This window comes from Bidens hawaiensis, unplaced genomic scaffold (assembly GCF_021521415.1).
Source record: "Bidens hawaiensis isolate Kalapana, Puna unplaced genomic scaffold, B.hawaiensis_p1.1 tig00010729_1, whole genome shotgun sequence".
In the NCBI taxonomy this organism is placed as follows: Eukaryota; Viridiplantae; Streptophyta; class Magnoliopsida; order Asterales; family Asteraceae; genus Bidens; species Bidens hawaiensis.
Window position 1 is genome coordinate 769912 of NW_027491819.1, and position 25218 is coordinate 795129.

The 25218-nt window shown below is 37.0% G+C and overlaps 4 protein-coding genes across 5 annotated transcripts; 1 reads left to right on the top strand and 3 right to left on the bottom strand.

Moving 5' to 3' along the window:
* Positions 1-2994: 2994 nt before the first annotated feature.
* On the top strand, positions 2995-5333 carry LOC143535909 (uncharacterized). The gene is made up of 4 exons (XM_077030028.1): positions 2995-3042; positions 3166-3283; positions 4942-5033; positions 5146-5333. Exons 1-4 carry the CDS (start codon positions 3027-3029, stop codon positions 5208-5210), a joined length of 291 nt encoding a protein of 96 aa, XP_076886143.1. The 5' UTR covers positions 2995-3026; the 3' UTR covers positions 5211-5333.
* Positions 5334-6198: 865 nt separating this feature from the next.
* On the bottom strand, positions 6199-6840 carry LOC143535910 (protein translation factor SUI1 homolog). Its single transcript, XM_077030029.1, has 4 exons — positions 6739-6840; positions 6443-6651; positions 6323-6376; positions 6199-6246 (listed from the first exon to the last, which is right to left on the bottom strand). Exons 1-4 carry the CDS (start codon positions 6773-6775, stop codon positions 6199-6201), a joined length of 348 nt encoding a protein of 115 aa, XP_076886144.1. The 5' UTR covers positions 6776-6840.
* Positions 6841-14753: 7913 nt separating this feature from the next.
* On the bottom strand, positions 14754-17256 carry LOC143535911 (protein NEN2-like). 2 transcript variants are annotated; one of them, XM_077030030.1, is made up of 6 exons: positions 17215-17256; positions 16800-16953; positions 16137-16183; positions 15980-16043; positions 15223-15863; positions 14754-15143 (listed from the first exon to the last, which is right to left on the bottom strand). In XM_077030030.1, exons 2-6 carry the CDS (start codon positions 16803-16805, stop codon positions 14855-14857), a joined length of 1047 nt encoding a protein of 348 aa, XP_076886145.1. In that variant the 5' UTR covers positions 16806-16953; positions 17215-17256; the 3' UTR covers positions 14754-14854. The 2 variants fall into 2 exon arrangements, with proteins under 2 accessions (XP_076886145.1, XP_076886146.1); XM_077030031.1 differs by lacking the exon at positions 17215-17256 and adding an exon at positions 17034-17188.
* A 1272-nt stretch (positions 17257-18528) lies between these two features.
* Positions 18529-19690, bottom strand: LOC143535915 (polyubiquitin-like). The gene has a single exon (XM_077030033.1). The coding sequence runs from the start codon at positions 19684-19686 to the stop codon at positions 18544-18546; it is 1143 nt and encodes a 380-aa protein (XP_076886148.1). The 5' UTR covers positions 19687-19690; the 3' UTR covers positions 18529-18543.
* Between the last annotated feature and the right edge of the window lie 5528 nt (positions 19691-25218).

Here is a 25218-nt window from a genome sequence, read left to right on the forward strand (position 1 = left end):
AACTTTGATTTTTCAGCGAAAGCGGCCGGACGATATGGCTTGGTAAAGTCTTCCTCAGCATCAGTATGGTAGCCCGCTTGGCGAACTACCGCTTGCGGGTAACTCGGTTCTCCTCGTAAGTAGAGTCTGCTATCACCGCTGTAATAAATGACGTCACCCGGATGATAAGTCGAATCATGACTTTCATATTCGTTCACATAAGCAGGTACCCGTCTGACCATAGGAGGACGAACGCGTGGTCTCCATACTTCTTCCGGATCTGACTTCTCCTCGCTGTTGGAGGAGGAGAAATGGATCTTCTGGGAGATTCATCATAAGTCAGAGTACGAGCATGGAGTCGCTCTTCCCACACCCCACGCTGATACTCGGCTATCACATTCTCTTGTGGGATTTGGAATCACTCATCAGGAGATAAGAGTTCTCTAGCTTTGGAGATATGATGATGAGCTCTCGCCGGTTCAGAATCATCAAAATCATCTTCTAGACCTAATTCTGAACGTGTGCAACGAATTTCTCTCGTGACTCGACCTGGATTAACAAGGTAGAACCTCCTGGCGCCGTGACATGTCCTAAGTCCGTTGGAGTAGGAACCCCCGGTGCCGTGACATGTCCTAAGTCACCTGGAGTAGAACTTCCAGGTGCCGTGATACGAGCGGAAATACTTTAAGCAAGACCTCCAGGTGCTTCTGTATCAGTAACACGTGAAACAGGTGCAGGAGTTCCCGTCGGCCCCTCAGGAAATTGACTCATATCGTACGAACCAAAAACCAACAAAAACTTTTGCAGTTCTAACACCATACCGGATGGCGTCAATGAAGAAACATGGATCTAACCCCCTTGACGGGTCCTAGATCCAATGAGTCCACAGGGTAGGATACGATAATAACCAACATGATATGAGCACAATCTCCCAAAGTCCAATGACCGGAACCTGCAAAACAGACACTGTGAGCTCGTTACGGGAAGGACAATAGGGGGGGTCTTCCCGTAACCACTCTCCGGCGTGAGAATAAGCACCATTCTAATAGAGATAAAGTACTTAAGTATGTAAAGTAGATAGCGGGGAGTGAATGAATACGTCATGGAGATCGAGAGGGTGTTTATAGCCGAAAAGTGTGGGAATATAATTGGGCCAGCTGTCCCTTTCTAGAAGATGCTCTCGTAACCACCTGGACACGTGTCGTCATATGATAGGTTGAGCTATACGTTGCATGTACATGAGCATAACAACCTGGACGCGTGTCTTAATATGATAGGACGTTATGTAACCCTGGCCATGTGCACGGTTATAACAACCTGGTCAGCTGTCCTTTATTTATTGGCTGAGAGATCACGTATTGCCCAAGAAAGTATCTTGGTAAATCTTCTAGAAGGCAATTGGTTAATTACAGTTGTCCTGTTTGCATTGCCTCCTGGTCATTTTGGCGGGTGAATGTGCTATCACACAGATGACATTTCAGGGTGCCTGGATGCTTCCGCAAGTGATCTAAGAATGTTCCTCCTTTACAAGGTTATGCGGGTGATCCATATATCCCGCGGGTGACTTGTGAGGGGCTTCCCTCTAACCCGCGGGTGATAGTTAAGGGTATTTGGGTCTTTTTGTTACCCTACCGCTATAGAACCAACAACAACCAAAATGAGATAGCTGAGACTAAATAAAACCAATATACCTTTAATAAAGACCCAATTACAAATTTTGTCCTTTAAAATAAGACGAATTACGGTTCGTGCCCTTTTTTTAGTTTCCTTGCAGGCGGTGTACTTTAAACCTTTTTTTCTACACGTTATGTCCTTTACGCTAACTGGGTTAGAAAAACGCAGTTAAATACCCTCACGTGAGGTGCATGTGAGGGCATATTGGTCTTTTTGCCTACCCTGCAACTTCTTCTTCTTCTTCTTCTTCTTCATTTTGCAGATCTTTACCTTCCCCTCATTTCTCTCTTATTTCTCTCTCTACGCCACCACCATCACCATACCACAACCACTCCGCCCATGGATATCCTCAAACACCATCGCCACCGCTCCGCTCAAGAAAGAAGATCTAAACAATTAATATTAATAATAATATTTTGTGGGTTTTTAATGTTAAAGATCTGAAAAGGATGGTGGGAACAGCTAACGGCAGGAGCAGAACACCGATTACACCGCGCCAAGCATTCCGGGTCGTTAATGGCAGTCAAGATCCGAGTAATTGCCGGGTCGGATTGTGGAGCACCCATGGAGTTTACCAGGTAGGAAGAAGTTGATGCCCTCTTGAATACCAAGATCCGACGAACGGTTACGAACCCACAAACCCAGATCCAATTCACGCTGGTAATCGGTTTCCCGTTGAAACCCAGATCGGCCGTTACTATTCCTACGAGTTTGAACCAAATCTCACCGGAGAATATAACACCGACGAGTTCGATAGTTTGGCCGAGGTGTACGACCAGGTTTTGGTTTGATTTGAATTTGGATTGAGGAATGGGAAGATAGTGGATTTTAGGAACTGGGTTTTTGTTTGATTTGAATTTGGGATGATGAAATTTGTAGGTAAGTGGATTTTAGGGTTTGGGATGATGAAAATTTGCAGGTAAGTGGATCTGCAGGTTTTGGGGTTGGTGGTAGGTTTTGGGGTTTTGTAAGTTATAATTTGCGGTACAGACGAAAAGACAAAAATGCCCTCACATGCGACTCACGTGAGGGTATTTAACTGAGTTTTTCTAACCTAGTTAGCGTAAAGGACATAACGTGTAGGAAAAAAATGTTTAAAGGATACCGCCTGCAAAGAAACTAAAAAAAGGACACGAACCGTAATTTGGCTTTTTTTAAAGGACAAAATTTGTAATTGGGTCTTTAATAAATACTTATTTTGAAATGCTTATTTTGAGAATTTTACTAAGGTAAGGGTATACTCGTAATTAAGAAAAAAGGGGTTTCCCAACCGATTAAAATAAATAGTATGTGATACGTATATCAATGATTCTTTTTCTTTTCTCTTGTAATTTCTCTTCAACTCGCAGGAAATCTATCTAATAACATCCACAATGGTTTGCGACAAGTGTAAGTCTTTAATCAAATAAAATTATATTATTTATCATTTGTTTGCAATGTATTTTGTTTGTTATTCAAAGTTCAATTCGGGGTGACGAAATATCTAGGGTTTATAATAATCAATTGAAACAGGTGAGAAGAAATTGGCGAAAGTGATAGTACCAGATAAGTGGAAAGAAGGAGCAAGCAACACTACGGAAGGCGGTGGCCGTAAGATCAATGAAAACAAGCTTCTCTCTAAGAAAAACAGGTACCATCCAACCACCAAACCAAACCCTAGATATTGTATAACATTGAATTCAATTATAACAACAGGGATGATGAAAGTAATAATAGGTATCGAATTAGTCAGTTTTATAACCTTTAGGTATCCGTGATCCGTTGGCGCATAGATTAAGCATTTGATTGTTGGTCTAAGGGTTACAATTGCTAGGATGTGAGATGAGTTATATTTAATTATGCCTTTATTATGAATTAAGGGCTTAAACAAGCCGAGCGGAGCCCGGGCTCAACTAGGCGTTTTGACTTATGAGAGCTAGAGAGCTCATATTTTAAAGCTCGGCTCGGTGCATTTATTGTTAGTTAATTAATTAATTTATATTTTATATACATTTTTTAAGTATTTTTATATATATTGAGAAAAACCTTTAACGAGCCAAAGCTCGGCTTTAACTCGATTGTGCTATGTAAAATTAATACATAGAAGTCCAAAAGAGGTCGAACTTCAAAAACACAAAGCTTGGTAAGGCTCGACGCTCCTGAACGTGGATTCCGTACAAGACTCAAGCTCAGGCTCGATAACTAAATGAGCTTTATTTGAGGCTTGGACTCGGCTCGTTTCAAGTTTTTATCAATTCGAGCTCGAGTCGCTTGCGAGTGGCTCAGCTCGTTTGCACCCCTAATTATGATTATATATTGTATTGGTAACTGTTGGAAGCCTGTAAAATATACTAGTGGGCACAGATTTTTGCTATGCACATTAATGCTGAAATTAACATGTTAAAAGTAGAGAGAAGGGATTTAATTATTTGGAAAATGACTAAAGATATTGCCTTAAATATGAGAAAGTGGATACGTACAGTTATGGTACACGAGTTTGTATGTGTTGGTCCTTTCTTTAAACGGTGTGTGTATGTACTGACCGTTAGCGTTGTAGCACTTTAGGCATCATTACTTATTGAGGATATTGATTTATCAATATATTTTCGTGTGGAGACCATTTTTATTCTAATCATTTTTTTACACTTGATACCTCACGTCCTCACCAACTCTCTTAAAAAGTGAGTTGATATAGTCATAGTTCATCCTCTTAGATATATAGCATTACCGCCTATGCTTGAACTTCATATTCATAGAAAGTAACCAGCAACAGTGCAACACAAATAAAATAAGTAGACTATCTTACAGTTATGTTAAAGAAAATAATAGAATATGTATTGAAGCTTCTAGTAAACACGCGCATGAGTTTAGTTGGGTATAGTTTCTCGAGGATTGGTAGTTTAACTCAATAAAAGGGAGTTACCTTACCTTCCCTTCCCTTCCCTTCTACTTGACTCGAATACATTGTTTATAGGCTGAAACAAACGGGTTGGTGAAATGGGTAACGGGTCAAATTGGATTGGGTTGAGTGTCAACTTGAAACACTTTTTCCATTCAAAATAACTAATATATATGTTGATAATTTTTTATTTTTTTTTGATAATTCTATTTTGGATACACTTTGGACAACTCTCATCCTTTTTGACCCGTTGACCCATTGTTAACTTGTCATACACAACCCATTGAAAAGGAAGCACGTTGAAATTGACACCTAAAGTCATTGTATGCAACTATGCGCACAGAGTATAATGTGATTAAACATATTTAACATTTTGTGTAACTAATATATTATTTTGTATTTGTTTGTAGATGGTCACCATTAGGAACAACCAAGTGTATCATCTGCAAGCAGCAAGTGCACCAAAATGGCAAGTATTGCCATACATGTGCCTATTCTAAAGGTAAATACCACATCATAATCTGTATTTATGCTTTTATTTCTCTGTTTTAACTTTTAACATCTTTAAGAAGTTGTATAATAACATAGAATGCTATTAATGATTGTGAATGCAGGGGTTTGTGCAATGTGTGGTAAACAAGTTCTGGACACTAAGTACTATAAGCAAAGCAATGTGTGAGTTTAGACTGTTTCTTGTTTTCTCTGAAAGCTGTCTTTTGTTTCCGTTGACTTCTACGACTCGTTAAAATTGTAATGTTGACCTACATGTTAACAACAGTGTTATTGTCTATATGCTACTATATCCTATTCCTACATGTTAACAACAGTGTTATTGTCTATATATCACTATATCTGATTGATCTATAATCATTAAGCAATGAATCTTGTTATCTTTTACCCCTGCCCGTGGCTGGTCACTCAGTTCGGTCACAATCTTTTCTGGGCCTTAAATATAATAAGCCCAATCTGATAATTCCGGATTTTAGCCGTATCTTGCTCCTTATTTGATTCAGTGTTATAGATTTTAGGTATCTCGTACTATGAATGGAACAGATACTGTGCCGAAGAATATTTTTCATCTTTTAAAATGATTTTTTCTTATGAGACTGTTTTTCGCAATCATATTGTAATTTACTTCTAAGAAACAAATGCCTTCTTGGGTTTAAAGTTTAAACCCAGGTGTTCTGAATCCAGCTTAAATTCATTTATCTTATATTACAACAATTTATCTAGTAATATAAGTTTATTTATAGAAAAAAGATATTAAACATTGACAGTAGGCCGTTTGAAACCGTTCTAAGTTAGCAAGTTTCATAGCTAAAAACAATGTACAAGAACACAGCTAACATATATAAACCAGTAGCATTATATTAACAAATAGCATTATAAAACAAATTATGTACATCATGAGCATATAGCTGCATCTTGTTTACATAATCAGAACAAAAAATATATAGCTTTGCCATGAACAATACTTACAATTCAGGAACTACAGTAGCAAATTATTTTCAAGATTTTATAGTATATAATTTCAAACAATTGATTATTATACATAAAACAAAAGATATATAATAAGTAAATAAATTCCAGCAATACTCGGAGGAGATTAATTGGTTAGATACAGCAAAGTTGCAAGCACAGTAGTACTATGTTGCCATGTCAGTTATCTAGAAACCATGAATTTTGATATGTTCTTTCTTCATAATAATGCCAGCCTGGAAAAACAAACAAATCACCCTTATATTTTTTTCCTAAATATTAAAACAAAATAATTGTGTATACAATCATTACTTGAATGAGGAAGGTTGACACATTCTTCCTTTGATCACCTTGAAGTTGGATCACCTGCATAGCGTGTGTTAATGTGACGTATAGCATATATAGAAAGGAGAGAGTAATTGAGGTGGTTACCTTGCCAAGTTGAGGGTCTTGAACAACAGTACCATTGCAGCAAAACTCCTTTTTGAGGTCTTTAAGGATCTTATTGTAGCTAAACTCTTTCTTCAGCCCTTGGACAGTTGTCAGGCTTTTTCTACCATTGCGTTGTTGTATACGTATATGAACGTATTCCTTTGACCCTGCTGCACCCGAGTTCTCAGCATTTGCCTCAGCAAATGGATCTTACTTGCACACAAAATATATAATAAATGATAATACTGATATTTACATCTTCTACACAAAAATAATAATGATTTGAATATACATACCAAAGGCAGTTGGAATTTGGATGTCAATCTCAGACATGAAACTTGAGTGCTAGAATTGGAGGCAACAAACAACCAACCAAATAGGCTTCTTTGTGTTCAAAACACCTGAAACATCAACTAAAGTTCAAGCTTTTCAGTTCATGGTCCGCTTTAACCATAAGAGAGGACGAAGTGGGAGCCGTGGAGAGGTTGGGAAAAAATGGAACCGACTGGCACCGGGAGGGAAAACCATCCCCCGGTTTCTCTCGGATGATTTTTCACTGAAATCCGCTCCAAGGTTTCTCTAGGATGAATTTTGTGTGAGGTTAACCCCTTTGGGAAGAAATGGGATAAAATGAGAGAAAGTGGGATGATACCATGATGTTGGGCGGAAATGGTAAAAAAAACCGGGAATAAGTAGGGAAAATATGATGTGGCATGCAGGAAAAAGTAGGGAAAGTGGAAGGATGATAAGGTGTTAATGGTCCGGTTTAATGGGATTTAATAAAGAAATTTGACCCGACCAATAACTACGGTTTAGAAGACAAACTAAATGGGTTGGACGAGTCCTATTTTAGTGGTTTGGTAGTTGGAATCCCGTTTTCTATTTTATATTATTTTTCAAATTGGTAGTTCATGTTAGAAACTTTAAAAATGATAAAGATGATCAATGATTATAATACATACACCAATCACATTTCCAATGGTAAATAAATAACAAAGATCAAATGAAACCGGTCAGCACCGAACCAACCGGCCGACTTGCTTTGGTTTGGTGGTTTGTTTCCTAATCATAATCATTGTATGATAATGATAACAATGAGATTAAGATTAACTTGTTTTAAGAAATCATTTTTCTAATTACAATGTAGGGATTGGTTTAAATGAAGATGACGCGCCAACTTTCTATAAAAATGATTATGAGGGAATTTATTATGTAATCTAATGAAGATGAAGGTGTTTAATCATTAATAAAATTTTCAAAAAAAAAAAATAAATAATAAGGTAACATAATCCAAATCTGTTGCATAAATAAATCGTAATATAAGATTGAGTTTTGATATTCCAACAATCGGATGAAGAGGAAAATATAGACAAAAGGGCAGGTACCTGACCGAAGAAAGAGCTGGCGGTCGATCGGAAGGTGAGGGAATGGTAATGGTTGTGATATGTGAAAATGAAAATGTAGATGGACAAGAGAATAGGTCAACGGTTGCTGGGGGTACACTCGTAACTTCATATCCGTAATGATAAATATTATGGAGTAATATATTTACGATGACAGAATGAACGTATTTGCAAAATGATAAATTCTATAACTTATGTGTGTGATATATTAGACAAAACAGGCCCAATTATTGCTCAAGGTTCGCTATGTGTTTAATGGAGTTTAGGGGTAGCCTTCCTCGTATGGGCAATGTACACACGCTAAAAGAACAAATGAATGAATGATGTATTTCTCTATCAGCTGTATCAATACTCAGAAGAATACTTGAGATCATACATTACTTTTTGCTGAAACAACTATCACCCATAAGAATGAAAGTGATGACTAATTTATACAATCACCATCACATACAATTGCACCTCACATCCGCCTGAATCCAGATGGTAAACATTGTGCACCAAACCGAGTAGAGTTTATCTAGGAAGGCCAAAGGTAAATGGCCCATGATTCCATCTCTAGAGCAAGTTGGTCGACGTGTACATCAAGATGATGCCATAACGCCCATCAATCCTCCACAACAGACAGGGGTGGAGGCACGTCGGGCTTAGAGACCCCTCTCAAATTCACATTTGTTAAAATGTACATAAAGAATTTGTGTCCTCCTTTGTATTTCACGTCGGGCTTAAGTTCTTTTAACGGTAATACTTATATTTTTATTGATCGTAAAAAATGAAATTGTTCATATAAATTTAAATAGAAACACTAGTGCAGTTAGAAATGTTTTAAAAGATCAAAAAGTTATATGAATTAGCCAATTTTTTCACTTATATAGATACACTTTTTAGCAAACTTATTATAGTTTGGTTGTTTGTATTTCTTAAATTTCCTGTCATAATCCTTGGAGTCATAACTTTTTGCTATAGTAATTTGTTGAGCGGGCCCATTTCACTTGACTCGTTGAATTGAAATATGACCCGTCTTTTGTTCTCACTGACAAAAAGTCCTAGATCCGTCACTCCGTCGGGTCTAATCTCAAGACCCCATGGTACCTCAAACTCAAACATTAATATCTATTTTTCTATGAGAAAATGTTGAGACGGCTTCTCAGTCCTTCCCTCTTCAGACAAAAACTAGTAGAAGAGTCCGCGCGTTGCTGCGGGTAATGCAACGGGGATTCAGTTTGTTATGGCACGGTCATTTCTTATAGCAGAACTCACTTGTGGTACAAAAAACCCACGATGCGGCGGCATAAAATATGTTGTTTATAGTTGTTCAAACCACTATTCGATAATTCCAATGTATGAGCAACTACACCCATAAAACAACCCGGGTCATAATTATAAAAAAATCAGTAGTGACTTAGAAGAAAAAAAATCTTACCTACAAATCCTAAAATTAAAAATATGTGTTGTAATATATAAAGTTTGTAGCATAAGAAATCAAATCTGATTATTTCAAAAAGTTAACACTTTTATGCCAAGATCATGCAAGAACAAGTATCAGTGTTGACACTTTATGTTGCTTGGTCATTTGTTTTCTGCAAAATTAATGTGTAAAGTTAGCCCATCTTGGTTTTTAATTATAACTAATACACACATCTCTGCTAATAATGTACTCGGGCATTGTGTTGGAGTAGTGTACCATTTGAAAAATTAACATAGAAACATTAGATAGCAATAAGGAGTGTTTTACAATTCAATAAAAAAAGTAAATTAAAATAATCTAAGTATTAGTGTTGACACTTCATGTTGCTTGGTCATTTGTTTTCTGCAAAAATAATGTGTATGGTTTTTAATTGTAACTAATACACACATCTCTGCTAATAATGTACTCGGGCATTGCATTGGAGTAGTGTAACATGTGAAAAATTAACATAGAAACATTAGACAGCAATAAGGAGTGTTTTACAATTCAATAAAAAAAAGTAAATTAAAATAATCTAATTTTTGTATATCCGTAGCCACACATATTAAAGGAGATATTGGACATACAATGTTCATCCATATGCAGAAACTTAATCATGGCAGCTGCTTGAATTCTTCCAAAGAATTCCACATGTTCCTCCACTTCGTCCACTTTTTGTTCTACAAAAGTGCAAACTGCACACACATTGCACAACTTGAGCAAAGTGTCAAGCGTAATTTTCAATTACTATTCGTTGTCTTTTTTTGTTAAAGCTAGTACGGTTTATAAAACCTAAGTGTTTGGATTGGTTACATCCATGTTGAACTGTTGAACAATGTTAACAAAAACCACCGCGTGGTTTAGCCATTGACAGCAAGATAAGTCACATAAGCACCTTCATGAGATCTGCACTGCCTAAAGGAAAACCAAAAAATGACATTATTTAGGTAATCTCATTAAAAAGAATTGGTACATCAAGGTGCACACTTTGCATCACAAATTATTGTCACCCTTATGTCCAACCATACCTTTTTTACCAAGTATAAAAAGTTGTAGAAATTCCCCAGGAGTAAGATCCGCAGCCGAAAATACTACACCACTTATGCAAAGAAATATATTTGTAAAGATATACATAAGCGACTGCATATAGAATATTGTTGACATTATTATATGACCCGGTTGAAAAGAAAGAGGCTTGTTAATTGGTACATAAGTGAGCCTCTTTCATTAATTTAAAATAATTGTTTACAAAACCGTAAAATGATATTTTTAGAATTCATTAATTTAAAATTCAATATAGAATATTGTTGACAAAACCGGTTACTAACGGTTGACCCACGGTTTAATTTAGAATTCATTAAAATGAGACAGCAAACGCCTCTACGTAAAATAATATTTTTTAAATGAAAAACTATAATAATATGATACTCAAATTAAAGATAAAAACATGCTCGTTTTTATGGTATAATTTCCTTAAAAAAATATTAGCACATGAAAAAGTTATTAATATTTAAAAATAATGAGGGGGGGGGGGGTTACGTTAAAAATGAAAATAAAAATCATATAAGAGTGAAAGATCATGGATCATAGTTGTAACTATTTTTAAATTTACAAAAGTTAAGCAAAGTAAAAGGGTCAATGATGTAACTATTTAATAACCTCTTTTAGTTGTTGACAAGTTTGCCCTTATCCTAGATGCATTAAAGATTGTTTCATATGTTAATTGATGTGTGAATCTCTTAAAATCAATGTGTCTTAATTTGACCTTGTTTGGTGTATTATGGGTATGCTTAGCAAGGAGCTTCAAGCTTTAAGCTTTTAAGAAAATGCTCATATCTAATAAAAAGCTTTGTTTGGTTAGAGTAGTTTCAAGCTTTTAGATTGGTAGAAAAAGCTCCATATTTGAACGCTAGTATTGGTAGCGTTTGAGAAAAAGCTAGCTACAAGCTTTTACATTTGAATTTACAAGTTTGTTCCTTGAACTTATATTAACTTTTATTAATTTATATAATAGTTACACATTCAACCCTTATTCAAAACTAACTACCTCACAACTTTTTTAGAAGCCATAACTTTTTCACACGTTAATAATTTTTAAACAAATTACATCATAAAAACGAGCATTTTATTCTCTTTAATTTGAATATGATATTGTTATATTTCTTTAACTTTAAAAAATTAACATACTACGTGATTATCGGTTAGGATCGGTAAAAAGTCAAGTCAGGTGAGCTCGAGTCATGTGTAAGACCAAATTAGGAGTTGAGCAGATGAACTTGAGTCATGTGTAAGACTAAATTAGGGTCAGAACAAGTCGATACAAAACGGGTTAAATTAGTTCGATTTGTGTCGGTACGCTTTTGAGTCGAAAGGGGTCATGTCAGAACATGTTTCAGCTAGACCCTCAAAATATGATGTCTAAGTGTGCAAGTTTTCAATTTAACAAATTCCACTTTATTATCTGTTTTGGTTTAATTAAAATTGTCAAAATGAAAAATATGTTATTGTGGGAATCGAACTCACTACCTTGTTTTCAAAATGTTTGTGGCTTACAAAATCAACTAAGATGATTTGATGCTACGCCTTTATTTTTCTTTATAAGTATATATTTACAACATTCCATTTTGATTCTATTAAAATACAAAAACAAATTATTCTTACTAATCTATTTATTTTAGAAAATATGCAATTACCCATTCATTAATATTCATTATGTAATAGCTTATAATCTATAAAATTATAATGTTCATTATGTAATTCATATATGTATATTTGACGTTTTCTATATTTTTCATTTGTGTGTTACACGGGACACTAACCTACTAATTGAGTAAAGTATGGTTTTCGTCAATGTGATTAATTCAGATTTACTATATTAATCCATTAGTTTAAAATTCTCTTTTTGAGTACCTAAACTTTCATTTTCGTTGCAATCAGATTAAACCTGTTTAACACCGTTAGTTTTTTTTGTTCGATGAAGGGCATTTTGGTATTTTTGCATTAGGTACAAGATACTGAAGCACCATGTGCAACCAAATGCTTACCATCCCTAACTTACTCCCCGGCAATACCCTTTTCCAGTGAGCTCTTTTTCTACCTCTCGCTCTTTTCACTCTGTCTCTCTCAATCTATCTCTCTTGACATCTTTTGAAAGTGGGTTTCAAATTTGCTCAGACGGCTTTAAATTCGTAATTTCACAAATCACAAATAATCATTGTTTAACGATCCCAATCATGTGGTTTAGAAGATAAATAAGTCGATATAAACAAAACTTAAGAAGTTTTTAAAATTTTTATAATGTGTATTTATAGGCCTAATAACTTAATAAAGTGAAATATTTTAAGTAATTCTGCTTTAGATATTTGTTGATTATATAGTTATGTGCATATTATTTTCTTCTTAGGCTGAGGGGTGTGGGGCGCTAACCTGGGCGCGAGAGCCCCTCCGCTCGCGCCCCCAGGCGCTAACCCCACACCACCGGGGCGCGAACCGGGGCGCGAACGGGGCGCGAGCGCGAGCCCCCAGGCAGGCGTGAGTATGGTCGCGGGAGAAGAGAGAGAAAAGTGAACGTTGGAAAGGCAAAAGAGCCGTTGAACCAACTTCAAAATTAAAGAAAAGTGAACGTTGGATTAAAATTAAAAAAAAAAAAAAGTCCTATATAATACACAACTTCAAAACACATTTCAACCATATCAAAACACAACTTCAAAATAAAACCCATTTCAACCCATCTTCCCAACTTTTTTTAAAAAAAATGTCTGGAAATTGGTACCCAAACCTAGATTCAGATTATATTGACGACGATTTATGGTCGTCACCAGACCAACCGATGTTTTATTCGGGGCCGCAAGAAACATCCGGCTTTCAACCATCCAACATACAACCGTCTCCTAACTTTGTTGTTCCAGAGACACAAGAATCACACGGTGATGCTACGGGAGCAAGAAGACGCGTCCACCGGAAAAAACAACTTGCAACGGACGGGCCGGGACCGGCTTCGACTCCGAGGACGAAACGGAAAACCACTCCGTGATCATCGGATGAGAAGGAAGCCTTGTGTCGGGCTTGGATAGCCATTTCTGAGGATCGGCGTTGCGGTAATTGTTTTAACGTTTTTAAAAATGATTTTTAATAAAAAAGTTAAATAAAAAAGTTAACTGGAAATCTAATTTAATTATTCATTTTGCAGCCGACTACCAAAAAAGCAAGGTTTTTTGGACAAAGGTTAGGGAGACGTTCTATACGCTCGTTGGGAGTACAGAGCGAAACGCCGATATGATTTCGGGTCGGTGGTCCGAAATCAGAAAATTTGTCGGCTTGTTTACTAATCTTTTCAACAGGAACGCCGGTCGTATGAGACCAAGTGGCAGTGATGATTTGGCGGTTTACAATTTCACGGTCGAATAGTGGAGGCAGGAGTGTTTGCGGAGGTATGGGATGGTGAAGACGTGGGACGATTTAAAGTTGTGGGAGAGGTTGAAAAGGTGTTCCAAGTGGGTTGAGCTGGTGGCGCCGGACCTTGATGCGGAAGTAGGGCCGAAACGGACTAAAACTAGTTCGTCTGGAGCGTATAGCACTTCCGCCGGGTCGGATTGCCGCGTTGGATTCGACCTAAACATTGCGGGGGAGGAAACGTCTTCACCGCCGAGGTGGCGGCCATTGGGAAGGGACGCCAAGGGGAAAAAACCGGCTGAGGGGGAGCCGTAAACATCGTCGATCTTGTTGAATCCCTCAATAAATTCAACAAAACCATGGAGGTGGTCTCTAATGACAAAAAGGAAAAAAGTCGAATGAGAGATTTGGACTTCCTTACTAGAGACTTCAGTAACCTAAATCCGGTCGATCAAATGTTGATGGAAAAGCAAAAGGAACGTATCCGAAAGAGGTTGATCGAAGAAGACCAAGCCGAAGAATAAGAATAATGTTTTTTTTAGTACTTTAATTTTTATTTTATTTTTAGATATTAATGTGTTTTTTTAATTAATGTGTGTTTTTTTAAATAATTTATGAGTTTTTTTAATAATACGTTTTTTTAATACATTTATAAAAAAATAAAAAAAAAATCCGCTGGAGCCCCTGCTGGAGCCCCTCCACACCAGGGCCAGGGGCTCCAACGGGGGCTCCAACACCCCCCTTATCCAGTTTCTCTCTCTGACACACGTCATAATATTATTGGCTGGAGCCTCCACTGGAGCCCCCATTAGAGCCCCCCACACCCCTTAGCCTTAAGCTTATTTGTGATACATCCAAACCATGACCATTCCTCATTATTGTGTATAGGACACTTGACATGTGACTGAACCAAATCTTGTAATTAAGAAACATGGTGTACTGACTTCAAAGTTTGATGTAACAACACAACATATTATTACTTACAACAGCAAACATTCATGAAAGGTTATAAACTATACGAACCAAAAACCTGTCATATTATATATGTTCATAGTTTCTGATTGTAAAAGGTTATAAATGTATCAAAGCATATCGATTTTGATATAAATAAGAAACACAGATAAATAAGTTTTAAATCAACTGAAATCCTACATTGCACATCAACACTGTCAGTCATATATTAGCCATAACTAACAACTCCTTCAAACTGTCAGCTAATGATCGCCTACCATGAATGATCAACTTCTTGGCGACTAAACTGATGCCAACGTTTTGTTGATAATTGTATAACTCTAAAGAGAAGTATGCATCCACCAAGTATCCCGGACGAAACAACAAATTAACTTGTACCACATCAGCATACCGATTGGAAACAAGTTGTTCGGTGCACGGAACTGATGACGAATTCTTGTAGTAAATCTCAGCAATCCATCTGGTACTATCTTCTGCCATAGTTGGTAAACTGCACAAACCACATATTAACAAATTAACAAATTAGTATGTTTAATCAGCAATACTCAAAAGTCAAAATATTAACGTACTGCAATCTAATAGTAGGCGAGTTAACAACGCCCGGGTTTCTAGTTACAACGGGTCTCCACTGCGAGTTTCCGTCATCGACAAATCTTTTAGAAATATCATCACACGCATCGAGTATGTGACAAAGTTTCGAAGAACTTGCATCGACTACAAAACTTAGGCGCGGGTTCCCAGCATGATCGACAAACTGTGTGCTTAAATCAAGCCGGATTTTCAAGCCAATGCAATGTATCTGCATAGGGGTGTCTCCGTGAAGTATTCGTATCTTGTTGGGCCCGTTAATAAATGGAGCAACGGTTACAGTTATTGAAGCCAAGGAAACCGAGTCAGGGTCTATGAATTCGTTGTTGTTGCTGAACGCGGTAGATAGAGTGGTGGTAGATGATTCTTGCATCATACCTTCATTTGACTGAAGGGTTTCAGTCTCCATTTGGTCTGCAGATGGACCCGTTTGAAACGGGCCGGGTCGAGGGTTAACGGATTCAACCGGGTTCGGTATATTTGGAGGAAGTGTATGGTTTATGGAGTAATTTCTGTTATTATTATTATTATTATTATTATTATTATTATTATTATTATTATTATTAATGGTACTGGCATTCAAAGGAGGCAAATTGTTTTCAGTATTTTGTTGGCTTGATTCCTGCATGAACATTTAAAAAAAGTGTTTCGGGTCAACCCAGCCCGTTTGACTGAATGCTAAGTCAACAATGTTCAATACTTCAAGAATGAAAAAAGAATGCTTTTATGAGAAATTACCAAGAAAAGAACCGTGGCACAACACTTGACGACTTCAAAGTTCAATCGAACGTCATCTAAACTCCTGTAAGTAATTATTGAAGAAACAGAAGTCAGTCTTAAATTTCTTTTCTTTAAAAAACGGTACAAATTTTGATCTTAGAAAACGAAAAATTACCGGTGACTTTGATGTTCAAGCCCAAAATGTGCAGCTATAGTGGCCATCTGAATATATACAATTCATTAGCAAAGGTAAAGGTAAATAACTAAATAAGTCACCTGACACAATCATATCATATCATCTACAAAGCCATTAAACGATGCACATATCCGAAATGTGTACAAAAATCAAATCTTGATCACAAAGTGTAAGAGCATTTCCCATGTGATAATTTCTATATATTTATTCGTGTCAAAGATTAAGATATCAACCATATTTTGGGCACATTTAAATATTGTGTACTTCTAACACGAGCCGTGTAATCCATTTATCTAAATGAGTCAAACAAAGTTGTAAATGAGTTGTAAACAGATTGCCAACAGGTTTAATGGGTCATAAACGGGTTGTAACAAAAGGGTTAAACACGTCTACCTAATAAAGCACATACTTTAATTAATATATTGAACGCAGGTCAACCGAAACATGACACATTTATCAAACGGGCTAGAAATGATAAAGAAAACCTGTTTATAACCATGTCTTGTTAGCAACTAATACAGTATGATATATTGATATTTGATCCTAAACAAATCTATGAACATAGGTCATACATAAACATCATATATCAAGATTGTCATCATTTATTGTAAAATAAAACTAAGAAGGAAATCGAAAATACACCTTCATGTTACCGGCTCTCCTCCCAAACCTTTGAGTCAATAAAACCAATGTATCAATGGTTCCCTTCGGTACCGGAGGTGGTCTGTTTATCTGCTCATAGGTCTCCTTTAACCTCACACAATCAAACCTCAGTATATTATGACCAGCCCATATTCTGCCTGCATGTGAAACAACCCATCATACATTTAGAAACCATATTCATTGTTCACCAAAAACTAATCATTAGGCAACTACCAAAAACATCTGACATCTAATCCCAAACCATTTCAAACGGCTGTTTGGATAGGTCAGACGCCGTTTTGACCAAAAATTTTCAAAGTTCGACTGCAAGAAAGTAACCAATTTTCTATAATCCTATTTCAAACACAAAACTTCAGCCTAATTTAAAAAATAAACGAAAATCAAGCTTGCATACCTCTCGTTTATTTTGCTCAGCCCACACTATTTGGTCTTGAATGCTTTGAACGATCGTCCTTGTGTGTTACGGACTGAAACCATTGCAAGGTATGGGACTTGTCCCACATCGGTTGTATGGGCAACTGATGTGGGTTTTATAAGCCAAATGGGTTCCCTCACCTATCAGACTAGTCTTTTGAGTTGAGTTCTTCTGTTTGGCTTGTAACATTGTGCCCATCTACATTAAGTGTAAAAGTTCAATTTAATCACGACCTTTATCTGAATCCAATTAAAGAAGAGAAGATATTTGATTTGAGGGCGAGAGGAAGCATACGCATAAAGGTGCCGATGTTTACCGATTTTCCTTTTGTTGCGGCTAGGGTTTAGAGCGAGATCGCTGAGGCAGAGAATTAGGGTTACAGTGGGGGTATAGATAACAAGCAACAATTGTAACGGAATACGGTTGTTATCAATGGAGAATTGATGGGAGGACTGTTACAATCGGCAGAGTAAGAGTCACCAGAGTATTGGAGAGCAATCACTTTTTTCCGGTGGTCGGATAATGAGAGTAATAAATACCACGGCGTCTCTTATTGGAATGTGAAAGGGTGTCTATCTCTATTATAATGTAATATAGATAATTTTATTGTTATTGATGGGAGATTCACTAGTGATGAAAGACTCTTAACCAAAAGCAGTGAGGTGTCTTCGGTCCACAAGAGGTAAATCAGGTTGACAAAATACATATGTTAATTTCGTTTATAGCGGCTTAAGTGCAAGACAAAACTTGCTACTCAGACGACACATTACTGAAGAAGACAACCAAGAAACCTCTGAAACTAATTTATCTTCTGAAGTAGTAGAAACACTTGTGTTTTACATTTATGTTCATTAATCATTCTCTCTTGAAAAGGTATTTTCTTTAAAAACTAAGGGAAGGATTGTTAGGATTTTTCATTAGACCCCTCTTCAGGTATTGAAGAGAAAATGGTTAGTTATAACCAATTCTTAATATGTTATTTTATTTTTAGAAAATTACCAAACATTGAAAAACTCAAATTAAGTTCAAAAAGGTTCAAAACAAATTGTAAATGATATCAAAATGTAGAAATATAATAGTCAGGTGATGCCGTGAGTTGCCATGGCTCACAACAATTAACAAAGTGGAAGAACAGATAATGATAACACAAACATCAATTTCCCATGAGAAGATTAATGTGAAACACATACACCATTTAACCAAAGAGTACTTCAGCAAAACATAAAACCACAAACATGTCTTTATTCAACCACAATCACAATCAAACGAAACACCATTACCAGTTCCAAACATCAACCACAAAACGACTTAAAAGCCACCACGGAGACGAAGCACAAGATGCAGGGTGGACTCCTTCTGAATGTTGTAATCCGCAAGAGTACGCCCATCCTCAAGCTGCTTGCCTGCAAAGATCAACCTCTGCTGATCTGGTGGGATCCCCTCCTTATCCTGAATCTTCGCCTTCACATTATCAATCGTATCAGAACTCTCCACCTCCAGAGTAATCGTCTTCCCAGTCAACGTCTTCACAAAAATCTGCATCCCACCCCTCAACCTCAACCCAAGATGCAAAGTCAACCCCTGAAAATTGTAGTCCGCCATAGTTCGACCATCCTCAGGCTGTTTACCAGCAAAGAACAATCTCTGCTGGTCTGCTGGGATCCCCTCCTTGTCTTGAATTTTCGCCTTGACGTTATCGATCGTGTCAGAGCTTTCAACCTCCAAAGTGATGGTCTTTCCGGTCAGGATCTTTACAAAGATTTGCATCCCACCACGGAGACGAAGGACCAAGTGGAGGGTGGACTCTTTCTGGATATTGTAGTCAGCCAAAGTCCGACCGTCCTCGAGCTGTTTCCCAGCGAAAATCAATCTCTGCTGGTCTGGTGGAATACCCTCCTTGTCTTGGATTTTCGCCTTGACGTTATCGATAGTGTCGGAGCTTTCAACCTCCAAAGTGATGGTCTTTCCGGTTAGGGTCTTGACAAAAATCTGCATCCCACCACGGAGACGGAGAACCAAGTGAAGGGTGGATTCCTTCTGGATGTTGTAGTCAGCCAAAGTCCGACCATCTTCGAGCTGTTTACCGGCAAAAATAAGCCTCTGCTGGTCTGGGGGGATTCCTTCCTTGTCTTGGATCTTAGCCTTGACGTTATCAATTGTGTCAGAGCTTTCAACCTCAAGAGTGATGGTCTTGCCAGTCAGAGTCTTAACAAAGATTTGCATACCGCCACGAAGACGGAGGACCAAGTGGAGAGTTGACTCCTTTTGGATGTTGTAGTCGGCAAGAGTTCGGCCGTCCTCGAGTTGCTTTCCAGCGAAGATCAAACGCTGCTGGTCTGGGGGAATCCCTTCCTTGTCCTGGATCTTGGCCTTGACGTTGTCGATGGTATCCGAGCTCTCGACCTCGAGAGTGATGGTCTTGCCAGTTAGGGTTTTCACGAAGATCTGCATCTGTACAAAACAAATTCTTAATACTTGCATATAAGTCTACATCAATTAATAACGCTCAGATCAATACACAAAAAACACCTACATTTACGAACCAAACCCTAACATAATTTCAACAACACCGATTCTTTAATTCAAATACAATATTCAAATAAGATAATATCTGAATTGCAAATCAAACAAACAAACAAACAAACAGTATAATCTACCGATTCTCGAATTCAATTGTAATTAAAATTCACATCATGCAGATATCAATAAACAAGAAAGCTTCAAAAACACGGATTAATTCATCAAACCTAATATCAACAACTCTATATTCTATAGCTGTTCAAAGCGTTGAAATTAAAATCGAAAGAATCATCATAAATAATTGTTAGAGTCAAATTAAACGAAAAAAGTTTAAATCACCATACGGATCTAAACGAACAAACACAAAATCAAATTACATAAACAGATTACATACTTATCAAACGATAACACCAATATATAATAATAACAAGTTACAAAGAAAGAAACAATACCTTGAGATTATTGTAGAAAACTGAGAAATTGAAGAAGAATGTAAAGAGAATGAATAATGAGGGTCGATTTTGGGGTTAATTTATAGAAAAAGAATCACCGTGGTTCACGCAAAGGAAGGTTAACGTAACAGGGTGTTGGATGACCGACGAACGAAAGCTTGCCACGTGTGTGGTGAACTGAAGACCAAGCGTTTGATTGTGAGATTCTGGAGTAGCGTCTGCTTTTGGTTTGGAATATATTTTGGTTTGGATTAGCCTTATCTTTATCTTTTTCTTTGATATCAAGTTGCATAAAACGACATAAAATATAAATTCGGTCATATATTTTAATAACTTTTCATTAAATATTATCGCTAAAATTGTTCCGAGTCCTACTCGATGATGTATTTGGATCTATTATTGGCTTATATTGCGTGTAGGCAATCACTCATATTTTCAGACCCGACCCGGACGTCTTATCGGGTCAAAGATCGGACCGATCCGGGAGGGCAGACCGGTGTTGACCCGAATGACGTCATAAATAATATACATGTGTGTGTGTGTGTATATATATAATATAAACGAAACCTTTAAAAACTCTCGAGTTATTCCCTACTTTTTCTCAAGCCACCAGATTGCATTATTTGTAAACAAAAGTGTTTTGGTCAAAAAATCAACTAAGGATTATGTAACCAAATCCGTAATTGTGAGGTATAGTGCTATGACGACAATGATGATTGTATAAACGAAATAAAGATGAACACCTTGATTTGTTGTGAGGAATAAACCCTTGATCTTGATTAGATCAAAGGAAAAAACCCCGAGTGATGACAAATCGTCTATCACCACTTAATTAATATCAAAATCAGGTTACAAGTCTTTTGGAGATTACGATCAGTAGTACAAATGATTGCTAGTGTGTGTTGCTAGAGATAATTGTAAGTTCTGCTAATGTGTGTGTGTATACAAGTGTTTTATAACTGATCAGTTATCTCAATTATAGAAGAAAAATAGCAAGCAACAGTATTCCTTAAAAATCCGTTACTCTTCCACCAACTCCTTTTATGTTCATTGACCACGTGCGGGGAGCTTCTAGTAGCGAACTATAAGGTAGACTTAGTCATAGAGTCGTTATACCTAGCAAACACATCACCATTCAAACATAATTATTAGCAAACATATATTACCGAGGATCCCTGATCCTTCATAACCTGAACATATCTTAAGGATAATCTATTCATAAGACATTCAAGAATAATGGATCCTCAGCGTAAAATCCATGCCCTAACAATTGTCCCCAAAATGGCAGGTGATAGTGAAACACAACTGTCATTTTGAAATTCAAAATCCCTGCAAACGATAATTGATTAGACGTGTGTCAGGCAGTTATTATCACTAAACTCTTGGTTATCCGCCGCCTGTATATGCGATTATCATAACCATCTTATAACCACACAATCCAGCCGTCACTAAGGTATCCTTCTTTCTTTTCTTTTCATTTTCTCAATCATGTCTACTGTTTCTGCTTCCTCTTCCTCTTCTTGTCAGGCCGACCCTAATGAACTCTGTTCGCAAGGCATCCTTGTAGCCCCATCTTCCGAGATCTGTAAGTTCACAGATCCAGAAATTGACGACATTCGCCCACTTTTTCCGGCTAACACCGTTTTCCAACCCTTCGACTCTATAACCCGTAGTGATTGTATATCAAAGAACTGGGTTTGTTTTCCAGCCCAACCGTTCTTAATAGGCTTCAAATACCCCTTTCTTGATTTTACCCAAAGTTTTTTCACCTTGACCGGAATCAGTTACATCCAGACCATGCCTATGTTATGGAGGGTCCTTTATGTTGTAGAAAGGGTAATCGAGGAAGAAGGCGTCGAGTTTGGTTTGTCGGAGTTAGCGTACCTGTACACCTTGCTCACCCATGGTTCCAAACGTTTTGTTTTTAAATCGAAACCTCGTCAAGTGATTCCTATCTCCAAGTTTACTCAGAACGATACACTCTGGAAGAATCAATTTTTCTTCGTAAAAAGTGATTCCATTCCGGGTGGACCTGATCTTCCCAAAAGGTGGATCCAGAAAGGTAGAATCTAGGATCCTTAGGTCGCAAATGTAGGATACTTTATTCTTTTACTAATACTTTTCTTTCCTTGTGTATTTGAAAACTTTGCTTTACTGTCTGAGCTCCCTGGAGTTGAAAAGAAGAGTCAAGAAAAATGTTATGATGGAAAATGGAGAGATTGTGAAGATCTTCTCTAAAATTGACTTCAGAAAATTCAATCTATGGCAATTGAATGTGCTTGCAGCACTGTATCTCTCTGATTCCAAGGAAAGACAAAGGCCTACAAGTGGTATGCAATCAGAGTTGCTGGGATTTTTGAGAGAGCAGCAAAAATTGGACTTTCCATGCCTAAACAAACACCTTTGAGTAGATTGAAAAATTTTTTATCTTAGGTTTTGCTTTGTAATGTCTTCGGACAACTTTTGATTATGTAATTTTGTTTATGTAATTTGATTATGAAATTTGACTTTTAATTTGATGTGTATTTTGCTAAGTGTAAGTAACCATAGAGTGTTTTGGGTCAGCTGAGGTGTTCCAATCTAGGGGGAGATTGTTGGGTCAAGAGTTTGACCCAAATGAGGAGATTTGACCTAAACGAAGAATATGGAAGATTGGAATCTTCTCAACCTCCTCAGAAACTGCTAAGTATTGAATCCGAGTACACCTTGGAACTCCAAGCAAGCTTTTACTTAGCCGAGTACGAGATTTTTCCTTCCGGGCAAGGTTTACTTCAAATAGTCTTCTTAAGTGGATATCCGAGCAAGGTATGCTTCTTAGTGATTTCCCGAGTAAGGATCACTGATTTAGCATCTCCGAGTAAGGTTCACTTTGTCAAGCAGGGTTGTTCTTCAAGACCAAGTATTTTACTCATCCGAGTAAGGTTTGGTTAACCAAGTCCATGAAGCCAAGTGATTGGAAGACCGGGCAAGGTATTCTTTAATAATTATGGTCCGAGTATACTTGATGAGTTAATGGAATATCTCTAAGTTATATCGAGTAAGGTTCTGCTCAAGTAATGTATGTACTCCCGAGTACGCCTTATCAACAAGTTATTCAATGACAATGAGCCGAACAGAACCATAGAAGAACAAGGTTGCTCGTAATAAGTTCAAGAAGATTGAAGTCTACTCGGTGAATATTTTACTTGGTAAAATATTCTTTAAGTAAAGTCTACCCAGAAACTGATCCCGAGTACACTAATATATTTACCAAGTCTGAAGGAAGGCCGAGTACACTGCGTACTCGGAGACTAAAGATTAATGAAAAGCCTACTCGGAAGACTTGTTTTACACCTAGCTTATTTTAAGAGGCCAATGATACACATACTAGACGGGACTTAGAGTTTACGTGTTACCTTGGGGATGGTGACTCTGAGGATACACTATTGGGGCTCGAAGGTTCTTAGTCAATAAATATTTAGGAATAGCTCGTACGACCTCCACAGGACCATTCATCCATTAAATTTCACCGAGTGCATTTAATTAGTACCATCAATGAGTCCTTGGCTTATGGTGATTTGTCGAACCAGTCTGCTTCGACTCTAGTTTTTCTAGCTTTCTTTGTTTGAGATGGGGTAGGTGTAGCCATGATTTTTGGACTTAAAACACTTAATGCAATTGGGGGCTTGATAGGTTAGTGGCTGGGTTTAAGTGGACAACAATATCGGCAATCGCGGTTAATATGTCGAGCTGTTTCTTGTGCTTTAATAATAATTAATAATCTGGGAGTTTGTTGTTTTTCACTTGGTTATGATCCTGTGTAGATTTCTTTTTCAGGGACGAAAAAGTCTTAAGTGATGGGATGTTTGATGTGTTGTAAAACACACTTATTTTCCGCACCTTTTTATCATCTTTTTATTGCTTAACTATCTAATAAATACTGGTTTTAGCTTATTTTAACATGATCTTATAAAGTTATATTTCTTTCGTAGGTTGCGGGTTTTATAGAGGAAACGAACCGAGTTGTTGCAAGACTTAAAAGGCCTTTTTGATCAATGTTTGAATAACCAAGTCAAAAGTCCGACCCAAGCCCATTTATGTTAAGCCTTTCATACATATTATTTAATAACACTAAAAAATAAAAAAAAACCCTACAGATAATAAGAAGTTGGATCGGCAGTAGGTTGGAGAGGGCAAAAAAAAGAAAAAAACAACTTCCAACAATCTTGAAAGTTTATTCAAGAGGTGTGCGTGAGATCTGTGTGCAATAAAACAATATTATACCACCAATCTTTGGGTTAAAATTCCATGGGGCAGCAAAGGTTTTATTTTAAAGAATAGCAAGGTCAAAAGTTGGTTCAAAGCAAGCGTTCAGGCAATTATTTTTGAAGTTGTGGAGCATTAATCGGTTCGTTTGTCGTTTGGTTTTATATGTTAAACATTATTTTCTTCATTCAAGGATTGTTAGAGATGAGTTTAGCTACTATTTATTTTGATTCTACAATTATTATTATGAGTATATAAACTATTTGCACTACCTAGGTTGAGATGAATATTGATTTTGTTTGACGGTTTATTTAGTTTTGACTAGTTACACGACGTATTATTATTGAAAGCTTTATATAATTTAATCTTTGATGTGTTAAATATTGTCATTATATAATTATTGCTTATTGATTCAGCGTACTACTTTGATTGATTGATTATGTGTCGTTCGGTTAGGGTTCTACGTTTAGGTCTTAGACTTGGTGTTTTTGATCTGTTTGTGGTTAGCGCGACCATAAGAATATTGAGTGAAATTAATTATTAAAATTCAATAGTTTCACCTTCCTTGCGACCGAGAGGTAATAGGGAGTCGGTTTGTCTCGTGTCTTTATTCGGTTACGTTAGAATTGCGCGAGAGCGAGTTTTGGTCTTATCCGGCTTAGTTTTGCGTGCAAATATGTGTCTTAGATCGAGTTAAATATTGTTACCCCCTTTATCTCTTTAATTTCTAGTACCAATTTTAGTGGGTTTTGTGTCGTTGAGTCCG

What these genes read in the sequence shown, in the direction of transcription:
- LOC143535910 (XM_077030029.1), bottom strand. Translation starts at nt 6,775, where the DNA reads ATGTCTGAGATTGACATCCAAATTCCAACTGCCTTTG. An exon ending in CCAAATTCCAACTGCCTTTG is followed by an intron (nt 6,652 to 6,738) that starts GTATGTATATTC and finishes TGTGCAAGTAAG; the next exon opens with ATCCATTTGCTGAGGCAAAT. An exon ending in TGTCAACCTTCCTCATTCAA is followed by an intron (nt 6,247 to 6,322) that starts GTAATGATTGTA and finishes TTGTTTTTCCAG; the next exon opens with GCTGGCATTATTATGAAGAA.
- LOC143535915 (XM_077030033.1), bottom strand. Translation starts at nt 19,686, where the DNA reads ATGCAGATCTTCGTGAAAACCCTAACTGGCAAGACCATCACTCTCGAG.
- LOC143535911 (XM_077030030.1), bottom strand. An exon ending in CTTGAACATCAAAGTCACCG is followed by an intron (nt 16,044 to 16,136) that starts GTAATTTTTCGT and finishes AATTACTTACAG; the next exon opens with GAGTTTAGATGACGTTCGAT. An exon ending in GTGCCACGGTTCTTTTCTTG is followed by an intron (nt 15,864 to 15,979) that starts GTAATTTCTCAT and finishes ATGTTCATGCAG; the next exon opens with GAATCAAGCCAACAAAATAC.
- LOC143535909 (XM_077030028.1), top strand. An exon ending in CTTCTCTCTAAGAAAAACAG is followed by an intron (nt 3,284 to 4,941) that starts GTACCATCCAAC and finishes ATTTGTTTGTAG; the next exon opens with ATGGTCACCATTAGGAACAA. An exon ending in TACATGTGCCTATTCTAAAG is followed by an intron (nt 5,034 to 5,145) that starts GTAAATACCACA and finishes TTGTGAATGCAG; the next exon opens with GGGTTTGTGCAATGTGTGGT.